This window comes from Dipodomys spectabilis, unplaced genomic scaffold (genome assembly GCF_019054845.1).
Source record: "Dipodomys spectabilis isolate Male_0828 unplaced genomic scaffold, ASM1905484v1 ptg000783l, whole genome shotgun sequence".
Classification (NCBI taxonomy): Eukaryota; Metazoa; Chordata; class Mammalia; order Rodentia; family Heteromyidae; genus Dipodomys; species Dipodomys spectabilis.
In genome coordinates, this window is record NW_024871460.1 from 8,477,847 (window position 1) to 8,500,703 (window position 22,857).

Here is a 22,857-nt window from a genome sequence, read left to right on the forward strand (position 1 = left end):
CACAGACTTTCCTACCTGGACTGGCTCAGCTTCCTGAGTAGCTAGGATTATAGGCATCAGCCACTGATGCCTAGTTTAATTGATCAGTTTTAAAGGTTATAGATGCTATGAAGGATAGAGTTGTTCAGTGTTGGGTAGTATGCAAGTTATTAGTGTTAGCATTTTTTTTGGTCTCAGAATATTATAAATGTGACATTTTAACACAACTCCAGTATCTAATCAATATTCTTAGGAGTTTCTCTTGCCTTAACCTCCCAAGTGCTTGGATTATAGGCATGTACTGTATACATGTATATACTATACGTATCATACCTTGACACTAGTTACCTAAATTAAATAGTTACCATTTGAAATGGCAGTTGTTGAGAGTTGAGGCTTGCTTCTCTAGAGGACATTGGATAGTGGTTTGGTGGCACTATTTTTGGTTGTTACAACCTGAGGGAAGGTGTGTATATTCTACTAGCAGCTAGAGGTAGATAGAGGCCTGGTGTCAAATATCCTACAATACAGAGAATAATCTTGCTTCTCAATTCCCCAGCAAAAAATTAGCCATTCCTAAAAGCCATCAGTATGCATGTTGAGAAATGTTGGCCAAAATAGAATATGAATCTCTGTCTGCTGGGGATGAGAATCTAGGAGTGTGATGATTCACATATGCAGTTGAAAAAAGAAAAGTATGAATAGGAATTACAGCCACACGTGTCTGAAAATAAATTTTATTGGCTTCTGAGTCATTTGCCCAGAGTTTTTGGCTATTTATGAAACTTTGTCAAGTTGTGGCATAGTGCCATCCAACCGTTTGTATGATTTACAAGAGGCTACAATGCAGTTTTTTTTATTATCTTTATTATTATTTTTTGAAAATCAAGAGTTTTTTGAGGACATTGGAAATGTAAAAATTTCAGAGATCAACAATAATCTGAACTACCAGAACATGACTAAGAGTAGCACTTACTTTAGCACAAATAAGTACAAGTCACATTATTACAGACACCTTGTAAAACCAGCTACAAAGTTAATGATGAATATTATGTTTGGAAAGAAAGCAGAATAGCCTTGTCATTTCCTTTCCAAAGTGATGGTTGGATAATGCTGTCTAATACCAATCTCACAATATGCAGAAACACTTAATGCTAAATATATTTTTACTGTGTATCTAGGCTCACAGTTGATGTAGAGTGTTTTGGTGTTTTTTTTTCCCCCCTGAACATATTTGTTCTCATATGAAGAAGTACTGGGTTTTTAGAAAACCCATAAGAGAGCTTTTATGTCTCAATTAATGTTGTGAGCTATAATGTGTAGACTGGAAAAAATAAGTGTGTTGGTGTCAGTATTGATAAGGTTCATTTGTATTTTTAGGAAAGAGCATTGCTACCTGTGCCTACCTGCTACAGTGCCCACCTGCTCACATACTTCCTTCTTCATTTGTAGGAAATGGCTTCATTGACTTTAGAATTTCTTCTCTTTCATACTTGAACCTCTATGAAATTGTGTCAGTCATGTGACTAAATACCTGACATAACTTAAAAATGGAAAAGATTTATTTTTATTCATAGTTTGAAAGGTTACAAGTAAGTTAGCACTGTTATTTTTGGTGGTTAGGCAGAACAGCATGGGAGAGTTATGTTAGGGTAGAGTTATTCACTTCATGGAAACCAGGAAGCAAACAGGTAGCTCAGAAGAGGCCTGGGGGCGGGGGGGGGGGTACAGTGGAGACAAGAGTATCTTTCTAGGAAATGCTCTGGGTGAACTACTTTTAACTAGGCGCCACCTTCTACTTTGCACCAACTTCCAATAATATTACCAAGGATGGATTAACCCATTGATTATGATAGTACTCAGACTCCAGTCACTTCCCAAATATTATCAGTTGGCAGCCTATCCCTTTTCAGAAATGATCCTTTTGGGGAGTATTTCATATCTGTACAGTAATTATAATTAAAATTAGCTGTCCTTTTCTTCTTGTACCCAGTAGATTTTCTGACTTGATGAAATAATGTATTATGCTTTCTAATTTTAATTCATTGTGGAAGGAAATAGTGAAAATAATACCAATTTTTATCTTTGAATATTCATTTTATGATATGTTGAATGAAAGTGTGTGGCAGGAGATTTAATCTGACCCCACTTTTCCATACTGTCTAGAAGAAGAAAGATGCCTGCATCAATCTTTACTATGAGAGCAGAGATTAATTTTTTACCATGTCTTTATGACATACTTAATGCCAGTAAAGCTATTTTCATTTTTCCTAGTTCTTTTAAGTAAGTAAAGTGGCAGAGTTTAGTTTAACCTATCATGCTCCAAGTGACTTAAAGGACAAAATTGATGAGTTTGCTAAGTGTTTTTAAAAACTATATACTGCAGTAAGCTATGACTGACTCCTAGAGTTGAATTGAATCAAGGATCAGAATCTAATCCCCATTATTTTCCTAATGGAAATACATATTTTCTAGTTTTAGTATATTAAGTACACTTGTAACAACACAATAAGGTTTGTCCCAAGAGTATTTTCATAGTGCATTATTGTTGCCAGAAAATCCAAACTCATATATGTATTCATCTCATGTATACTAGAAGGGTTCTCCTCTATCTTGGCCTTAAGAGATGCTTTAGTCAGCCCTGGTTATAGTACTTGGTGGACAGAAGCAGGTGTTTCTCTCCTGTCCATCTTGGGACATAATAGTGTGGATTACAGACTTAGGTGCCTCCATTCTGTGTTTCCTGTTGTGTTTTTCCTGTTCTTGTTAGGATAAAGATGAGAGTTATATTCTGTGCATGTCTCCTGCTGACAGCTCCTCTTCCTCTGAGCCTTTGGTCTGTCCTCCGTATTCTCCTTGAAGTGTGTCTTTGGTAAGCTACCTTGGGTCTGACTGGTGGTATTTTGCCACCATTCTGGAACTGAATTGATCACTGCCTCTCTCCACCTACATGAGCTGGGATCACATTTGCCTAATGCTGTCCTGAACCTCAGGCTTGTTAGTTACTCTCTTGGATTTTTGAACCTGTTGGAGAATTTGGTGAAAGATTTTGGGGCCTTTTTGCACAGCAGCACCTATGCAAATGATTTGGGGAAATTTACCTTGAAATCCCAAGGTTAGATACTATGCCCTAAAATAAGATTATCAACAGAAAGTAGCATAATTTGTTAAAAAAAATAAATCATAGATTTCTAACCTGGTTTACTGTGAACTGCCATAAAGATGTCTGATTGATCATTTTTCTCAACATGGAACTCTATTATCTTAAAAGAAATAAATTCTGAAGAAGCAAAATACTCATGTAAAGAAAGGAGGAGGAGAAAAAGACTGTATGGCTAGCAATACTTTTAATTATTCCACTTTAAACCATAGAAAATTATTTGCTTTCTATAACTTCTGATGGTGGTATTACTGATCACCCCCCCCCCCCCCTTTTTTGCCAGTATTTCTATCTTTAGGTTGTAATTAAGAATACTCCTCAAAATTTTTATTCACTCAGACTTATATATAGCATCTTTTAAAAAAACTGATCTTTCAATCCAAATCTTGTTTCAAGGTAAAAGGACATTTCTCTTTGAACAATATAAGGTTACAAAAATAAATCAACTAACACACGGCACACTATGAACTGTTGGTTCATGTCTGGTTGAGTTCAGTACTTCAGTTGTGTAGGTGATATTTACAAGTAGATTTTGCCTTTTTCCCTGAGTAAGCTGGCCCCAGTGCTCACTCCTTCAGAACTTCAGTCTTACTATCAGTGATTTTTTTTTTTTTTTAAAGATTAACCTTTTGGGGAAGGAAAGGAGGCTTACTTTCTACTTTCTGTCTTAGGCAGAGTTATAAATGGAATTCTGAGATGAAACCTATATAGTGCAATGCAATTATATACACAGAAATAATAGAACATCTAAGATTTCCTTTTCCTGAAATCTAATTTCTGTAGCTTGTCTCTCTCTTTATTGAATCTGTTCTTTATTGTACTGAATATAATTAGCTTATAGTTTTAGTACCTAAAGAAGTATTTTTATGTAATTCTCATTGTAGATTTTTTGTTCATATATGCATTTGCACATATGAATTCACTTTCATGAAATGAATGTTATAAATTTGTAGACTTCTGTAGTCATTCATATAGTCTCCATTCTTGTTCATTATTGTGTTTTTTTAACTACACTTAATATGAATATGATAACTACTTTGAACAATTCTTGGTGATCAAATTGATCAAACACAGTTTCTCAGAAACAATTCCTTTAATCAAAATAAATCTTCAAGAGATCATATCTTCAAGACTCTAACTCATATTTCAGAGTAATAGATGTTAGTGGTAACTTACTAAGTTCTTCCTGATGGTATTCATTTTATCTCACTCTTGTTGTGATTACCTTTAATCCTCTTAGATAACTTTACAAAAGAGAGAGAGAGGCTTTGTAGCACAGGATATCTAGACTAGAATAATTTGTACATTGAATGTAGCATTTAATATAGTTAAAAAGATGTGTAATAAAGATGTATATTGTGCTGGTAGTGGGGGTTGAACTCAAGGTCTGAGCACTGTCCTTGAGGTTTTTTTTTTTGTTGTTGTTGTTCTTTCTTTTCTTTCCTTTCCTACCAGTTGAGCAATACCTCCACATCCAGCTAAGAGTCTTATAGACTTTGCTGCCTGGACTGGCTTTAAACTTAAATCCTAAGATCTCAGCCTCCTGAGCAGCTAGGATTATAGTTGTGAGCCACAGTAACTGGCTACATAAAATGGATCTTTTTCAGGATAGGTTAGGGACTTTAGCATCTGAGTACTCTGGCTATTCCGGTATTTTATTCTGTTCTCTGATACCAGCAGACAATTTAGGAGCAGTACTACCCAGGTTATTAGGTGTCTGTGGGAAATGGTCAAGTTGGACAGCAATAAAAAATTCTTCTCACATGTATCTATTCCTTTAAAATTGAGAAAGCAAAAATGTTCTATGAATCTTTTCCTTGGGAAACGGTTTTCATTACTATTTAGCATATTTCTTTCCAGTATTTTAATCTAGGAGGAGGGAAAAACCCAAGTTGTTTGCATATTGGCATTTGTTTGCTTAGAGACTGAATTCTGCCTTGTTTCTCTTAGCATTTCATGGACATTTTCTAATGCCATTACTCATTTTTGGAAACGTTCTAAGTAATTTTAGCTGTAGAGAAAATAAATTCTACCTGAAAGTAGGTGGTAGTGTGAGCCGAGTGAGTGAGAAGGTGAGAAGTAGAGATGGATGACGTAGAGTATCCACTTAGGGAGAGACTATAGAAGTAGTAGACTTTCTGGGTATGGGTTGCTAAGTCATGATATACTTTTATGGTGTGTGTAATGCCTATGAGATTTCTTCCTGAAAATGATCATTCAGCAAAGAGCCACCTGAGCTGGAGATAAGGTTTTGAAATTGCTGTCATCATATGTTTGGAAGTTAAAACCATTATTTTCTAGGTGAGGAAATTAAGGCCCAGAGATACAGATGTGTTAATAGCCATCTGTTCACTGGGCAGCCATATTAAATAGGGCACATTTTAGAAGATAGCGTTATAGCTTTCTCTGGCTTTTAACAGGTGGTACCCAGGACTTTAGTATAGTTAAATGATGTTGTGAACCATCTATCAACTCACTTCTGTGTGCAAACTGCAAACAATACTGTCTAATAGTGATATTTTGTCCTCTTGAATATTTAGTGCTTATAGCTGTTTGGCTTTTTAAAAGATTTACTTTTACTTAGTTGTACAGAGATTTCATTTCAACATGTCCATTTATGAGTACAGTGCATCTTGATCAATGTTATCCTCTATATCCTATCTATAGCTTCCTAAGAAATTTTTCTAGTTCATTGCAACAACCATCTGCTTTTCAAACATTCCACTTTTTCAGAATATTGTATTCCACTTCATACCTCATATACAGTTGTAAGTGTGACAATTCTTGTCCTCCATTCAAAGGTCAGTTAATGTCCTTTTCAGTAAACCCAGAATTCTAATTTGGTATCTCATGTACCACGTTCCTAATTGTACCAAGTAGCAACAATGGTCAGTAAGCTTCTCTTTATGTGTCAGCTCTTCTTGATGAGGAATCTAGGTCCCTGGATCCATCAGGTAAATTCAACTTTGTGTGTATACAAGTATCAAATAACATACAGTTTACTTCCTAGTAGCTATCTGTCTCCTCCACTTAATGTGAGTGTGTTTATTGCCTAGGACATGAATACACATATATGTAAAATTCTCATACAAGATTTCCTGGTGGTGCTTAGTGATTTGGCAAAGAAGATAATATGTTTCAAATGATAAATCTTATTTCCTGTGAAGAATCCAGTTTATTAAACATTGAATCCTCACAGCCCCATTTCTAGTCATTGTCATCAGCACTTCATTTCTTTAAAAGATAAAGTCTAGGGACTACCTTCCCACCCCTAGTCCTGTTTCCTTTCTCCCAAAATGGTGCTGAAGGAAATAATTCCCCTGAAATCCACAAATACTTTAAAGAATAAACAAAACCACCCAGCGCAAAAGCAGTCCTTTTGTCATTTAAATAGGGCAGAGCATTTTCTAGGTAGAGTAGAAGTTATATTCAACATTGCATTGTGAAAATTTGAACTGTTACCAAATTCTTAAGCAGTCACAGGAGTGGCATTAATAACAGATGTATTAATTGAAACAAGGGATGAATCCATGATATTGACAGGGTGAAGAGAATTGCAGTTTTAAGAAATCTGTGTATCCCATAATTCACTCCACCACCCAAAGTAGACTATTTAATTCTTTTTTCAAATGCACATTCTGTTTGCTTAAATCTACATCTGCTACTAGCTTTGAACATTGCCTGAAACGTATGTGCAGCTTGGCAGAAAATCTGATGTGGAAAGGAAAGCATAGCATAAAGTTTGTCCTGTTAAATAATGGCGCAGAGCCTTCATAGCCACAGTCTGTGAGTGTTCACTGGTGTGTCCCATGGTACTTGCCTGTAATTGTTTTCCTCAAAGTCCTTGCTTGAGCACCATGCCAGAAGAGATAGCAGATTTTTATGCATTCCACTTCCCCATCATATTTGTTGAAACCATTGGTTTGATTCAGGAAGTTGTAGGGTTTTGTTTGCTTGCCTTTTAAGCCATTTGCACCTCCTGATTGAGTTTTGTTTCTTAGCTACACATTGTGTAATTTCTCTGGTCTGTTTGCTTGCTAGACGTGCTCCTGCCAGGTCATCTTTGATCTGAGCCAGCATGTAATTACAATGTAGTCTTGGCTCAAGTTTCATAAAATGCAGTGTTTTAGAAGTGTAATTACATATTTGTGATAATTATCAGCTAAAAAATTTAGAGGTCTTTGAGGGGAGTTTTATCATTTAAAAATCTTAACTAGTAATGCTAAGTTATTGCTCATCTTAGCAATCAAGCCAAATACAAGTTGTCTCTGAAAACTTAGGCCCTTGGACATTTCTGTTGTCTATGTGTGCTATGCTTTATTGATTAAGAAGTTATGCTACACTCATCCTTAAGTTAAAAATCAAGTTTTCTAAATGAGTAGTTGCCTACGGTTTGGAATCAGTCTGAAGTCATAGTGAGGTTGGAGTTGTGGTACACAACTTTTGTAGAAAGATTTTAATAGTTATGATTAGCTTATCAGTGTTATTATGAAGAATAAAATTAGATAACATGTAGCAGAAAATCATTGCTTGATTAGGGCTAGTTTTTCTTGAGTTTTTTTCCCCTTTTTTTTCCCCCTTCTACCCATCTGTTATCTATATTTATTGTCATTAGATAAGGTAGTAGGTCTTGGCATTTTTGTTATTGTTTGTATTTGTGCCTGTTCTGGGGTCTGAACTCAGGGGCACTGTCCCTGAGCTTTACTGCTAAAGGCTTGCACTAGTCTCCTACTTTGTCAGTCAATGGGTCTTGACTTCTGGTCCTGGGCACTGCCCTTGAGCTCTTCAGCTCAAGGCGAATGCTCTGCCACTTGAGCCTCAGAGCCACTTCTGGTTTTCTGGGGCGGGGGGCGGGGCAAGAGGGGGTTGTGGTGGTGGTAATTAATTGGAGATAAGAGTCTCAGGGACACAGACTTTCCTGGCTGTGCTGGCTTTGAACTGTGATCCTCAGATCTCAGCCTACTTGCGGCCTTTTGGTGATTAATTGGAGGTAAGAACCTCTTGGGCTTGCCTAGGCTGACTTTGAACTGAGATTCTCTTAGATCCTAGCCTCGAGTAACTAGGATTGTAGGGTTTTTGTTATTAACGTTTAGCTTACCTTGTTCTAAGAGTCTCTAATAACATTAGTTAGAGGACTTCTTTTTTCCCCCCAGTCTGCCCGACAGTTTCTGATTTTGAGCATGCTTTGGCTTTACTGTCTGACTCAGCTTGTCCCAGCTATCCAGCGGTTTCAGTTCCCGTTCCTCTAATGGAGTGAAAGGGTGAAAATAAACTGGTTCAGATGTTCTTCAAACTCTTTTAATTGGTTAGCTGTCCATGTTACACCAAATACGATAGTTAAATTGAAGACAGCATAATTTTCAGTGTTTTTATGTTCAAAGTTGAAATGAGAAAGCCCAACAAATAGAGTAGATTTACTTATTGAGCATTTTGCCTCAGGAAAGGTTTAGCTCTAGGCATTTAATTGGACTTTATTTGCCTAGAAGATACTTTGAAAAAAGTAAATGTAACTACACTGGTGCCACACTCCAGTGGGGCTTACAGTGTTGTGAAACCAGGCTTTCCTTTGCTTGGGTGAAGGGCTTAGTCAATTAAAATAGTAACTGGTGTCTCCGGCCTATAATCCTAGCTACTCAGGAGGCTGAGATCTGAGTATCATGGTTCAAAGCCAGCCTGGGCAGGAAAGTCCGAGAGACACTTATCTCCAATAAACCACCAGAAAACGAGAAGTGGCGCTATGGTGCTGTGGCTCAGTGGTAGAGCACAAGCTTTGAGCTGAAGAGCTCAGGGACAGTGCCCTGGCCCAGAGGTCCCCCTCCCCGCGCCCCTCCCGCCCCTCCCCACCGCAAAAATTAAAAAAAGATAGTTATAGGGCCTAAGGAGATTTGTAAAACTCATCTTCATTGTATAATCCTTCCAGGCTTTCAGTGCTTTGTATTAGTAATTTGAGTTGGCTTATTGCTATATTACCAGTTTCTTTATAATTCGTTGCTTGCTGTTTCTCCTCAGTATGATATTTGATTTTCAATGATAGAATGCTTAAATGGTTCTTTCATAAACTTCCCATTACACAAGTCTGATCACTTCTGTTTAACATTATCATAAATTAAAAAATTTTTTCCAAACATTTTCTTTTTTCCATTCGTATTTGGGAAAATTCCTCAGGAGATTTAATCATTAACCCAGAAGTGAATGTCATTGGTTGAGATTGCCACTTGTGGTTCCATTAAGTAGGAGAATTTTGCAATAATGATAGAAGTGAGTCTAACTCTAGACAAACTTTTGCACAGTTGCCAGTGAATTGCTTTTTTCTTTCTTTTTCTATTTTATTCTTTTTTTCTTTTAAAGACATTAGAGCATTTGGCAAAGTGGAAAGATCTATATAGATTGATGCTACTGTATATTGATGTTTTTTTTGTTTTTTTGTTTTTTTTTGGGTCCGGTCGTGGGGCCTGAACTCTGGGCCTGGGTGCTGTCCCTTAGCTCTTCAGCTCAAGGCTAGCACTCTACCACTTGAGCCACAGCACCACTTCTGGCTTTTTTTTTTTGGCTTATGTGGTGCTGAGGAATCGAACCCAGGGCCTCATGCATGCAAGGCAAGCGCTCTACCACTGAGTCACCTTCCCAGCCCACATTCTGGATTTTTTTCAAAAAAGATTTATAGATTTATCTGTCCCTGCTTTTAATTTTAACCTTTAATTTTTACATTCATCTAAGATATATAGGTGACCTGAAAACCCTCATGATTTACCAATAGTATGTTTAGAACATTTCTAAATGTCTGTTTTCTAAGCTGTAGAAAAGGAAAATGGACATGTCCCCCTCAACTCTTGATAATGTAGGTCTGATCTCTCTACTCATCAGTCCTCAGAAATTTATCTATTGCAGCCCAATTTATTTATACATGGAATAGGCTTTGGGATATAGTCCTCAATAGCCTTGACATGTGTCTAGTTTAGAGCTATACTTCATTTTCGTTCCTGTCTTTATTGGGTATGGAGGGGAAGTGTAAAATAGATACAGGGAAGTGGCGCTGTAGCTCAAGTGGTAGAGCGCTTGCCTTGAGCTGAAGAGCTGAGGGACAGCGCCCAGGCCCAGAGTTCAAGCCCCATGACCGACAAAAAAAAAAATACAGTTCTGGGTAAGAAGCAGTTTGGAAGTTTGCACGTCATGAAAACACTCTTGTAAAAATATGTTTTGTTCAGTTAGTTGAGGGAAATCAGCAAGATTACAGATTGAGTTTTGACTTAACTCATAATGTGGGCTACATGCCCTGCTTTAGTCAATAGGCACATTGTCTATAATTAGCATATCCAGTGTACAATGTGGAGTCTAGCATCTAGAACTCTAGGATGAGTTCTCAGATGTCTTTAACGAAGGGAGAGAAGGATCATTAACTGGACAGCATGATTCCCATAGGAGAAATGTCAGAGCTGGCACGAGAAGTTTCATCTCTAGATTCCAAGTTTTTTCTTTTTTTGTTGCTATTCCAAGCTGTACATTCTAACCTCTGCTTATCTTAAAAGACCAATTTCATACTAACAAATGTTTACAGATACTAATGTTTTAAAAAATATTATTCCATAAAACGTATTTGTCCTGTCAATCATTTGGTAATCTCTCTCCATCTCCTCTTCCCATTTTCTTTAAAATAAATCCAGCAAATTTGGTTTCAACTCCCATTTTACTTTAGAATATTGGGACTTTTGCTAGGAGTATGGTTTAAATGATAGACTAATACTTAGTAAGTACAATGCCCTATAGTTCAAATCCCACTTCCTTACACACACACACACACACACACTATTCATTTGTAAGTAAATTTGATTAAAATACACTAGTCAAATCAGATTTTACTTTGATTTGAGGGAATCATGGAATTGTATAACAGAAAACTTAGCAAATGTTCTATTCTACTAAATTTATGTGGTTGCTATAAAGCTATTAACCCTAGTTAAAGGCAGACAGATTGTCTTGTATGCTAGAGATAAAATATTAAATAACAATGTTCATTTTATATTGCTTCAGACTGTTGAGTATGTATAAAATAGATTATGAAAGTTGAGATTTATTATAGTACCAGAGATTGTATCCCTGAGCCTCACACATTCTAAGCAAATGCTATATCACTAAGCTATACTTCCAGCCCAGTTGGGATGGTTTTAATATGGGTTAAGAGGATGACATAGGCTATAAGGCTTTGCTTTCATTTCACATTTTATTGTAAATATGTAAAATATTGACTTGGCATATAAAAATACCTATTAGTATCAACCTGTCTTTCTAAAAATAAACAACTCAGAACAGGTTTACACCTATAATTCTAGCTATCCAGGAGTAGTAGCTGAGTTGTGAGAATCATGGTTTTAAGCCAATCCTGGGCAGAAAAATCTATCTCTTTTCTTCAGTTAACCCTAAAATACGTCAGAATTAAAGACGTGGTAGAGTGCCACTTCTGAGTAAAAAAAATCTCAACAAGAACTTGAGGCTCTTGAGTTCAAGTCCAATGCCTACACACTGCTCCTCCCCTAAATAGGCAAGAAATAATGCTAGCCAAACCTCCTTTATGTTAACACCTACACTTTTTGTATGAATGAATGAGTCATTTTCAGACCAGTTGCTTTTCTAGTGTACGTCTTGATGGCAATGTATCTTTTACCTCTTTAATTTCTCCATGGGCTTAAAAATTAATCCTTCCAGATTTATAACTTCTCTGTGTAGTAAAGTGTGTTGAAAAATAAGACTGCACATGTAATGAAGGCTTTTAAAAAATATTTCTGGGGCTGGGAAGGTGGCTCAGTGGTAGAGCATGCATGAGGCTCTGGGCTCGATTCCTCAGCACCACATAAGCAAAAAGAAAAAAGCCGAAAGTGGTGCTGTGGCTCAAGTGGTAGAGTGCTAGCCTTGAACTGAAGAGCTGAGGGACAGCGTCCAGGCCCAGAGGTCAGGCCCCATGACAGGACTCCCCCCTCCCCCCCCAATATTTCTGAACCTGAGTGTTATTTTCTTTGTGAAAGCATAGTACTATACCTAAAGGAATAACAGACATAAACTTTCAATTGCACTAAAACCCAGTGAAGTGTTTAAAAACAAAATGTTTAGGTTCAAGTGAAGCAAAATATGGTTGGTTATTCGTGCATTCATCATGATAGAAATAACTTAGATATTATGTTTACTATAAAACTTGCTTATTATGTATTTTCCATGTGTTATTGGGATATAGTGCTTTTTAATGTCATTTATTACATTGTCAGTGTGCACCTTCTTTTTAAATAATGCTTTAAATTAATAAGGTATATTACAGGTATAAATTTGACAATGGTAAAAGTCATTAAATCTTTTCATTCTGTATTTGATAATTAAACTATCATTCTTTCCTAGGGGAAAAATAGTGTTCATTATTAACACAAAGAACACATAGAGAAAAAAAATAACTTCTTTATAAAATTTAGCGTATGCAGCAGGGGGCACCAGATGAAGGAAAGAAATGAATTCTTACATTTTAACTCTACTATAGCCTGTATCCTGTGGTTGATTGTTACATTTTAGTTTTCTTGATGATTGTAAATGTCTTGATTTCTAAAAGGTGTGTTGAAGATGAGATTGATAATTATTCTCCCTTATTAATCCAGTTGAAATGTCTTAACCAGATTACTAATTACAACCCCTTTTCCTTAAATATATATTATTTTTAGAATTTTGAAAAAGAACCTAACCACTTTCAATACTTGTTTAGAGCAATGTCTTGAATACCTTTTTCTACAGACTTTTTTCATTGACAAAAGAAAGAAAAGCCCCAGGTTTAATTTAGAGTTCTTTTAATATGAATAGAATGATTTTTTTTATACCTGGAAACCTGTTCTTTATAGATAATAGTTAAGATCTTTGTTACATATTATATATGAACAGTGATGTATAGAGTATATGATACATTTAATTTGCAGCAAAATTACTGGTTATAGTTGAATGGATTTGTTGGATATATATTTGTTTTCAAGAGGCTTATTTTTAGTGTTGGTGGCATCATAACACAGTGTTACTCCCTCTCTGTCATTTAGTCCAATATCAGATGGAAATGATGCGGAGCCTCCGCCATGTAAACATCGACCATCTCCACGTGGGCTGGTACCAGTCCACATACTATGGCTCTTTCGTCACCCGGGCGCTTCTGGATTCCCAGTTCAGTTACCAACATGCTATTGAAGAATCTGTCGTTCTCATTTACGGTTAGTAGGAGGTTCCTTTATTATTCTTCTCTTCCCTTAATATTATTCCTACTATTTTCGCTTTCTTTTTTCTTTTTTGCCTCTTAGTGAGCCTGGCAGGCCTTCTCAAGTAAATACAAACCCTGTTTCTGCAGCAGCCTCAGCAGCAGCTAAGTCTAGACAGGGTTTCCTTCTTTCTGTTTATTTTTCTTGCTATCAGAGCCCTGATGTGTACATTTTGGAATGTTGGAGTAGCTGCTTCATTTTTATTCCTCCATCTCCCCTCCCTCATTGAAGGGGGCTGGTGGAACTAGACCAGATGTCTAACAAACACCGATTGCTGGAGTGTCTGGCTCTGTACGTGACTGACCAATCATAACACAGTGTGCCAAGTTTTTCTTTTTCTTTTTCTTTTTTTTTTAAACCTCTGACAGCAGCATACAAAACCTGGACTGTTTCTTAGCACAAAGATTTTTTTCTTTTCGGCCTATTTAATGGTGTTTCCTCAAGCTCTCCAGACCAGATGTTCTGTGCTGTATCAGAACTGTAGGCAATTTAACAGCTTTATAGCCTTCCCCCTCCCGAAACACTCACAGTTTGCCATATCTGGCAGACTTGCATATAGTTTCCAGCTGAGAAGTAAATGTAACGTCCTGAGTATCTGTCAGAAAAAATACTAATGAATACGATCAATCTTATGAGCTGCCCCCAAATTGTTTCAGTATGTTAACAATTGGATTACAGTAAAGAACAAGTTGTTAAAGTGTACTTATATTGGCTGGAAACATTGCATCATCAGACCTTGATGAATTTTCCACTTGTTTCAATCTATTTTGGTTTTCATTTTATCACCTATTGCTAAAAGTTTCACTGTGTTAAGTTTCAGACAACATGAATGTTAACACAGGTTTTAGACGAACATTGGCATGCCAGAGCCGTTATCATGCGGCAAGTGCTAAGCTCCCTTACTCACGAGTGTTTAAGCAGTTCCTTTTGACAAAATTTGTTTCTCTAAAACTAAAAACGACACTTGTATGATAGCACTTTGATTTAGTGGTTTTGTTTTTACAATCTGCTTAAACTTAAGAAATATGAGCAGTGATCATTAGGATGGGTTTATATTGTTTGCTGGGCTATTCATTTAAAATTAGCTGAATAAAAACTACACAGATGCATGTGGTATTTTTTTGTTTGTGTTTTGTATTCATAAGTACTTTCCTTCTAATGTAAAGAATGTATAGAGTATATGTTATATTTAATTTGCAGCAAAATTACTTGTCCTAGTTGAGTGGATTTGAAAGTATCTTAAGTATATTTTGACTCTCCTGTTTATATTATAGGGAGGAAATTATTTTCCCTATCATAAGCAGGATAAGAGTCAGTACATTTTCCCTTACTGTTGACTATAAATGGTTTGAATATGTTCAACTCGTGTTACCATTTATTTTGACCTTTATTTGGCAAAGATTGTGTGATAAGTAACAATGTGCCTAGAATCAGTATTAATGAGCATTGGTGTGACAACGTTCTTAGCAATTTCTTTCTCTTCTCCTTATTTAAGATCCCATAAAAACTGCCCAAGGGTCTCTCTCGCTGAAGGCATACCGACTGACTCCTAAACTGATGGAAGTTTGTAAAGAGAAGGATTTTTCCCCTGAAGCGTAAGTGTTTGGTGGCCCGAGAGGCTTTTGGTAAAGGACTGGGTTTCTTTTCTTTTAAGATTCCAGTTTGCCACATTTATTGAATCCTTGGTTGTGTTGTGGTAATGGTTTTGCCATGTGGACTGTAGAAATTTTCTGCATGCCGAGTGCCACTTGATCTTTCCTTTTCCATGCTTAAATTATTCTTTATAGAATGTCTCTTCTATTCTCACCCAGGGTGAATTCAGTCAGAGCAGTAATTAGCTACCGTATTTAAAGGGATAAGGAATAAAGGGAGTTAGAAAGATTGGTCAGCAGCTGTCAGATTGTAGACTCTGTGTCACACTGCTTGTGAACCACATGTCTTGTTTTATGAGCTTTTATTTCATGGGGGGTGGGGTGGGGTGGGGGGTAGGATAGATGAAGACCTTGTAAGTATTCAGTGAAAACTCTGGCCTATTGGAAATCTTGTGGATAATATAAAGGCATAGAATTGATGGGTGAAACAGTTTTGTGCTTTTACTTAACAGTATTTGGTGTTAAAATTGTTAAAAAAAAATACATTAGGGAATCAAGGTTAGTAGCTTGGACTTTATGGAGGACAGTTCTCTATTTTACTGTTTGGTTCCTAAAATAAATTAGGGTGAAGGGATTTTTAAAAAGAAAAGCTAACCCCTGATCAATTTCTGAATATGGAGTTGAAACTAGAAGTTGCGTTCTGAACTGCTGAATGTGAAATCTCTTGTGACTCTTCTACTAGTTGTTAATCTTTTTAGTTCAGTATGCTTTAAAAATGAACCTTCCGAGGAATATATAATACTTCTCCTCGTGCGCTACTTAAGTGTTTTTAGATGTAAATTATGTTGCATGATTTTACAGTGACATTTACATTTTAGCACCAGTGAAATTTTAAGAATACATGATTACAAAGAATGAATAGTTTCTTTGACCAAGAACATTACATTCCGAGCTTACAGTTCAGATTCAGATAATTGTCAGTTACTCAAAGCACTGAACTTATATTCATCTCTGTAAAATTCTATTCCCCCTGTCTAATTAGATAAAATGTTTGAAAACACTCAATTTAATTCTCACTTTTAACCACTAAAGTATTTTTAACATGATTTACAGATTGAAAAAGGCAAGTATAACCTTTGAGCACATGTTTGAAGAAGTGCCGATTGTAATTAAAAATTCACATCTGATCAATGTCCTAATGTGGGAGCTTGAGAAGAAGTCAGCTGTGGCAGATAAACATGAATTGCTCAGTCTCGCTAGCAGGTAAGTGACGCTTCCTAATGAAAGGTCCCTTTTTCATCAGTTTTTAGAAAAGATTGTTTTACATAAACTTCCCCTGTGGAGCAAGAAAAAAGTTACCGAAGATTTTTTTTGAAATTACACATATTGGTAATAGCATGTAGTATTTGTCTGGTCCTATTAAGATCCCACGTAAACCATCAAATAGACACAATGAAAAAAGTAAACACCTTGTTTCAGGATGCTAATCATGGCAAGAAGCACTTACTGTTGCCTTTGCTGTATCACTTATACCACAATGTGGCAAGTACCCGCTAAGGAGGGCTTTTATTTGAATAGACATTATTTACACTGTGCTGAGAGGCTTATGGTATTATATCTGGATACTTATTAATGACCAGGAGAAAGACAGGATATTTTATTTCTTTTACTTGTTATGTTTGCCCTTGTACAAGTGCAGGCTCTTCAGTAGTAAACTTTTAGTTATTTGAATGGGCACCCAAAATTAGCTTTTTTTTTTTTTTCCATTAGTGATAATAGGATTTATTTTTCTAGTTTTACTAACGACTTTCTTTTTGCTATGTAGTTGGTAAAATAATACTATATTGCTAGAACACTGACAGAAGAGTTTCCAGATTGTTTCCTTTATAAAATTAATATTTTTTCCTCTTCAGCCTCTCCTCCTTCAATTTCTTACTCTGATTGTTGTATTTTTGGAAGTGCTGGGGATTGAGTGCCAGGCCTCACACATGTTAGGCAAGTGTTCTGCCACTGAGCTACCACCCAATCCCTCAGTCTCTTACTGTCAGCTGAAATGTGAGTACTGCCACATGCGTAATTCTCTTAAATACCCCTTTAAGCTTTATTTTAGTGTTTGCATGTGTCTGATGAGAGGAGGCAGCAGGGTTACAACGTAAAATGAAATGGTCAGAGTAGATAATTAATATATTTGATGGCTGGAAGAAACAACACTTTTTTTTTAAAACAAACATTATGGAACAGAACAGGAATTCTGTTAGTTGTCAGATTTCCAGTCATCTTTGATAGAAGCTTGTTTGTCAAAAAGAAAGCAAAAAGAAAAGAACACAAAATTGTTCTTCCCCAACATGAACCAAGAAGGACCAGAGACAAGGTCAGGCTGTGGCAGAAATGCCTCTGTCTATGGTGTTCATCATAAAGGCCACCAGAAAGTTTTGACAGAGCAGTGAAATGGAAACCAAATGGTAAATGTGGTGCTCAGTGATACAGCCAGGTAGCAAGGCTGATTTGGCACCAAAAAGGGTATTGTTTGATTGCTAACATAAATTCTTAATAGTCTCTAAATTTGTCTGTTTTAAAAAGTTACATTTTTCCTTATTGCTTTTAAAAGTAAACTTGGAACACCTGTATTTAAAGCATTGAGCTAAAAATTGTTTTCAGCATGCAAGGTTACAATGTGATGTATTAAGTATAAAGTAATAAGTGATTTCAAATTTGCTACATGAGAATTTTGCTTACAAGTCTTCACCTTTTCTTGAGCTTCCTTTACTGAGCATACAAAACAAATACAACTCTTATGTCGCTGTTACTTGACTAATAAGTTGATCTTAATACGTCCATTGCTTTAAAGCAGTAGCTGTAGACAATACTCCCAGCTAACTATAGCAGTAAAAATCTAGAAAAATATTAGTTTTATTTTCTATATTCTTATATGAAATAGGAAAAGAGGCCCTTTGCTCTCCCTGTGTTCCTGTTGGGAGAGAAAAAAATGTAGCAATATTCCATTGTATTCCTGAACTATTACATTGAGCCAAATGGATGTTATTTTAAAAGAATCTTAATTTTTAATTTCTAACATTAATACCTCAATGGTGGTGATCAAGCCAGTTACTGTATATGTTTTCGTAAGAAGCCTCAACAGAAATCATTGTTAGACACTGGTTTAAACATTTTATTGATCTTTTCTTTCATGTGTATCCCAGTTCTTTATTTACCTGTGCATACAATGTACTATGCTTGCTTTCATTTGAAAGACTTTTTGTTTAAAGTTTTATTATATGGAAGTTCTATTATGGTTATTTTGTAACAGCCTTTATTAATTATAAAATATGTAATATAAGCTTTGCAGCTTTTCACACATGAAAAACAATTGTTTTTATATTCTCTTGTTTAAAAAAAAACTAAAGGAGAGCATCTTACATGGTGGGTAATAAGCAAAAATTGATACTGTAGTCACGGCTGGCTTAGCACTCCATCTCCATGGTTCACATCTGTTTAAGTTATCTGTGTTCAGTTCTTTGTTTCCTTGGCAATAAAAGGAAAGGCTGTATTACTGAAACTCCTAACAGCAACTCCCTGTTTCAGTAAGCTAGTTGAACTGATACTGAAAAAACTTGTAAAAATTTCTCTTGGTAATGGATCTGATTTTCTGTGAAAAGCTGTGAAATAATTATATATTGGTAATTCCTGGAGCTCTTCAGGGCCTATACTGAGTGGCTTTGTGGTAGTTTCTGATGGTTATAGTTCTAAGGAACATTATAGTAATATAAATTAAGAAATTTCTAAAGTTTATATGTTTATCACAGTGTTCTTTGGCTGTACATATACTTGTAGCACATAATATTAATAGTTTAAAAGACATGTTTGGTGGAATTTAATAGTACTTTTCTCATTTGCTAAAATTGTTGTAGCTCAGTTCCCAAGGTTTAAGGTCTTACTCCAGATAACAGATTTTTCTTTGCCTATAGCAGTTACTCTCCTTTATATTTTCTTTAGTGTCATGTCTTCCAGCCACAGAATTGATAGGCACTTTCCTTCTTCCTGATTTCCTTTTGTACTTAATAGGCCAAATGATTTATTTAACAACTAGTCATGGAGCTAATGGCATTTCTTATACTGAATGCAGCTCCCTGGGACTCAGTTCTTTTGCCGGTGAAAAGGAAAGGATCAGTCCTCTCACCATATCTTGACTTCTTGGGACCGGCTCAGTTGAGACATCCTCCTCCATAGATTTTTCAGTTTCTCTCTATCTAGATTCTTCTTGTTTCTTCATTGACTTGTTTTTTTTTTCCCATTATTACCATTGCTGCCGCTGCTACTACTTCTACTACTACTGCTGCTACTAGTACTACTACTATTTTGGGCCAGTACAGGCCCTTGAACTCAGAGTCTCAAGATCTTCCTTGACGTTCTTACTAATGACTGGCACTCTACTGCTTGAGCCACACCTCCAAAGTAGTTTTTTGTTGGTTAATTGAAGAATCTCAGACTTTTCTGCTTGGGCTACCTTTGCCACTTTGCACCACAGTCTTCTAGATCTGAGCTTCTTGAGATCTAGAAAAAGAAGCCATCAATACACAGCTTAAAATATTTAACTTTTTATACAAATTGAAAGAATACAATAGAACCCACAAGTAAACTTTTGCTTAGATTCTCTAATTGTACATCTTGTCACATTTGAAACCCCCTATCTATATACACAAAAAAATTCTGAATAATTTCTAAGTAGATGGTAAAATATTTATTTCATTTTACCAACTGAAAATAAGGACATGTCAGCATTCAAGTCTGGCTCATCTTCTTTTATATGCTAATCCTGGATTGAATCAAGCCTGGTGTTGTCCCTGAGCTTTTTTTGCTGGAAGCTAGCGCTCTACCACTTGAGAACCACATCTCCAATTCTGGCATTTTGTTTGTTTTTTCGATGGTTAATTAGAGTTAAGATTCTCTAGTCTCACAGAGTTTCCCTGCCCAGGCTACCTTTGAATCGTGAGCCTCAAATTTCAGCCTCCTGAATTGTTGGGGTTATAGAATGAACCACCAGTGCTCATTATTAACATCCAATTTTTTTTTCACCTTCTGCCACATTTTCTCTTTAGTTTTATAGATAAACTTCCTGATAGGATTTTCTGTCAGTCTCTGTGTGTATACTTCTTTCCACTTAGCCCACACTGTAGTGTTCCATTGTGTAGTGAGAGTTCTCACCATTAAAAAACTTTCACTGGATGATGAGATTCCACAGCATGTGTTATTGTCCATAAACCCTCCTTCCTGGAACTCTTTCTTCAGAGTCTATGAAATTGCAGCTTTAATGGGTTATTTCTCATTGTTCACAGTAAACTCTTGCTCATCCCTAAAATGTCAGTGTTTGTCAGGGTCTGTCTCCCCAACATTCCTCAGGTGATGTCATCCCGTTTCCATGACTTTTGCTACCTTAGTCCAGGACTCATTACTTCTCTTCCTGATGACTTTCCCAGTCCACTGACTTCCTGCTTTTAGCCTTTTCCTTTCCCAAAATTGCAATGATCTTACTAAATGCAAATTGGATTCTCTAGTATTCCTTTGCTTAAAATCTTCGGCTAGTTCCCTTTGTCTTTAGAATAAAATCTAAACTTACATTCCAAGCTTCCCACTATTACTCTTGTCTACTTTAGTTTCATAATTTTTTTGCTCAATTTTGTACTTGTGCTATTTTCTGGCCTGCTAAATTATATAGTGTTTCCTTAAATGTTTTCATGCTAGGGTGTCTGAGTGCTGCTAGTGTCCATTCACCTTCATTGTCTGATACATTCAGTTCAAACTTTGGTGCCAAATAATAGGGGAGGATTTCACCAAACTATTTTTGTTATAGTTTACTAAATCTCGGTTACAGCAATTTCTCACAATGTTGAGTTGATCTACTTAATTTCTTCTTTGACTAGTGTATGATAGCATATATAATTTAATCCTTAATACCTAACAGAATGCCTGGCAAAGTTAAGAATGGCCTCAGTGCATGTTAAAGAATGAGGGTGATGCAGCCTTGCTAAATTTAGTCACCTAGTTATTTGGTAAACTAATGTGATTAATCAGTGGATCTGGACATTTGGTTAGCTGTTGGATAAGAAAAAGTTTAATTCCTCACCTTGCACCATATGTTCAAATATTTGCGTTTGGGTGGATTAAATAAAGCTACTACAAAATTAGAAAATGGCATAAATGATGATTTCTGGAGAAGTAATGTTTTAAAGTTCATAGTAATTTTTAAACTGCAATGAAATAAGATAAATATGAAAAAAAAACAATATAAAAGAAGCATTTGATTCCTAGATTAGGCCATGTTACTGAACTAAAGTTGCCATAGATACCACCAGACTGGGAACACACACACACACACACACACACACACGCACGCACGCACGCGCGCGCGCGCGCGCGCGCACACACACACACACACACACTGTTCTTCCACTATTGAAGAGTGAGCCAGATTTCCTAATTTTCTTGAGGTTACAGATAAATCTTTTTTGTCGTTGTTATTGTTTGCCAGTGCCACAGTTTTGTATCACCCCAGAACCCACTTTACATTGTCATGAAAAGGTCTTGTTCACACAAACCATGTTGCCTGGCGGGTGCTAATAGGCTTCCTATGTGTGATTTGGGGGGGGGGGGGGCGCTAACCATTCCAGGCCCTCCTCTTTTGTTTTTAGTTCTATTTTTGGTTTTTTGTTGTTGTTGTTATTGTCGTTAATTTGTTTGTAGAGTGCCTGAGCCACACCTACCTATATCTGCCAATTCTTGCCTGCATTGATTGGCCCTTCAGCACTTACACTCTCCCTTTCTCTGGAATACTCTCTTGCATGTGTTCACTCCTGATCTTTCACGTTTAGCCTGTCATTTCCTTGAAGAATTCTTACTATGCCCTTTTCATCTCTGAGACAGTGTCTGCCTCATTCATTATTGTCTCCTTACTTCTTAATATACTGAAGCTGACACATGATAGGTTTTCAGTGGTTATCTGCTTGAAACTATGGTGACTGACTCCTCTTTATCAGAGTATGAGTACTTAGTAGCCATATATATGTGCTTTGCTGTGAGATGGTTGATCATTGTATCTATCATTAGTATCACTTTATAAAAAGATTTTAGTAAATGAGCTGCAGTAGATATTCCCTGGAGAGAGAAAAAAAAGAACGACAATAGTACTGTGGATTCAAGAACAGACAGGAGGCAAGAATCCCTTCATCTGGCTCTGCAGAAATGGCTCTGTTGCTGTTAGAACCTGCTGTATAAAGGAATGGCACAAAAAATCTAAATTTTTTTGCATGATTCTTTTCCTTTGACTACTGATTTAAAACTAAGGCATATTAAAGGGAAGGTTGTGGAGTCCTGAGTTTAAATTAAACTTCGTTTTATAAAATGTCTTATAAATGTCTCACTAGAGTTTTACTTTTTTTTCTTTTTATCTTTAAGCACTTGTTTAAAGGAGTTGCCATTAAAAAAAGTAGTACATGAATACAAGTGAATCTTAATCAGTGTCATCCCTTTTATCATTCTCCATGTCTATCAACTTCACGCCTCTCATTTTTTTTAAATTTTGTGGAATCTGCACTGAATTTTATGACTCCATTCTCCCGCAGATCCTCTCTTCATTCACCTCCCTCCCTCTCCTTGGTCTCACGATTCTTACCTGGCTTTAACAGTTCTTAAGAACCTCATGCACTATTTCAGACACTCCTAAGGTTACAGTGATGAATTAAGTATGGAAAGTTGAATAACAAGATGACACAGATTCTTTCCTTTACCCTTGCTTTTATGTATACATGTGCTCATGTTCTTTTACAAAAAAGGAGATTAGGTTAATATCTCAGAACTGTCA

General features: G+C 36.3%; 1 protein-coding gene across 1 annotated transcript in view; it reads left to right on the forward strand.

Annotated features, from left to right (window-relative positions):
• The window catches only part of Eif3h (eukaryotic translation initiation factor 3 subunit H), an 89,666-nt gene that overhangs the window by 61,628 nt on the left and 5,181 nt on the right, over nucleotides 1-22,857 (forward strand). Inside the window, exons 3-5 of the mRNA XM_042673082.1 lie at nucleotides 13,198-13,365; nucleotides 14,906-15,005; nucleotides 16,116-16,265. Coding sequence (XP_042529016.1) covers nucleotides 13,198-13,365; nucleotides 14,906-15,005; nucleotides 16,116-16,265 — 418 coding nt within the window. The remainder of the gene's footprint in view (nucleotides 1-13,197; nucleotides 13,366-14,905; nucleotides 15,006-16,115; nucleotides 16,266-22,857) is intronic.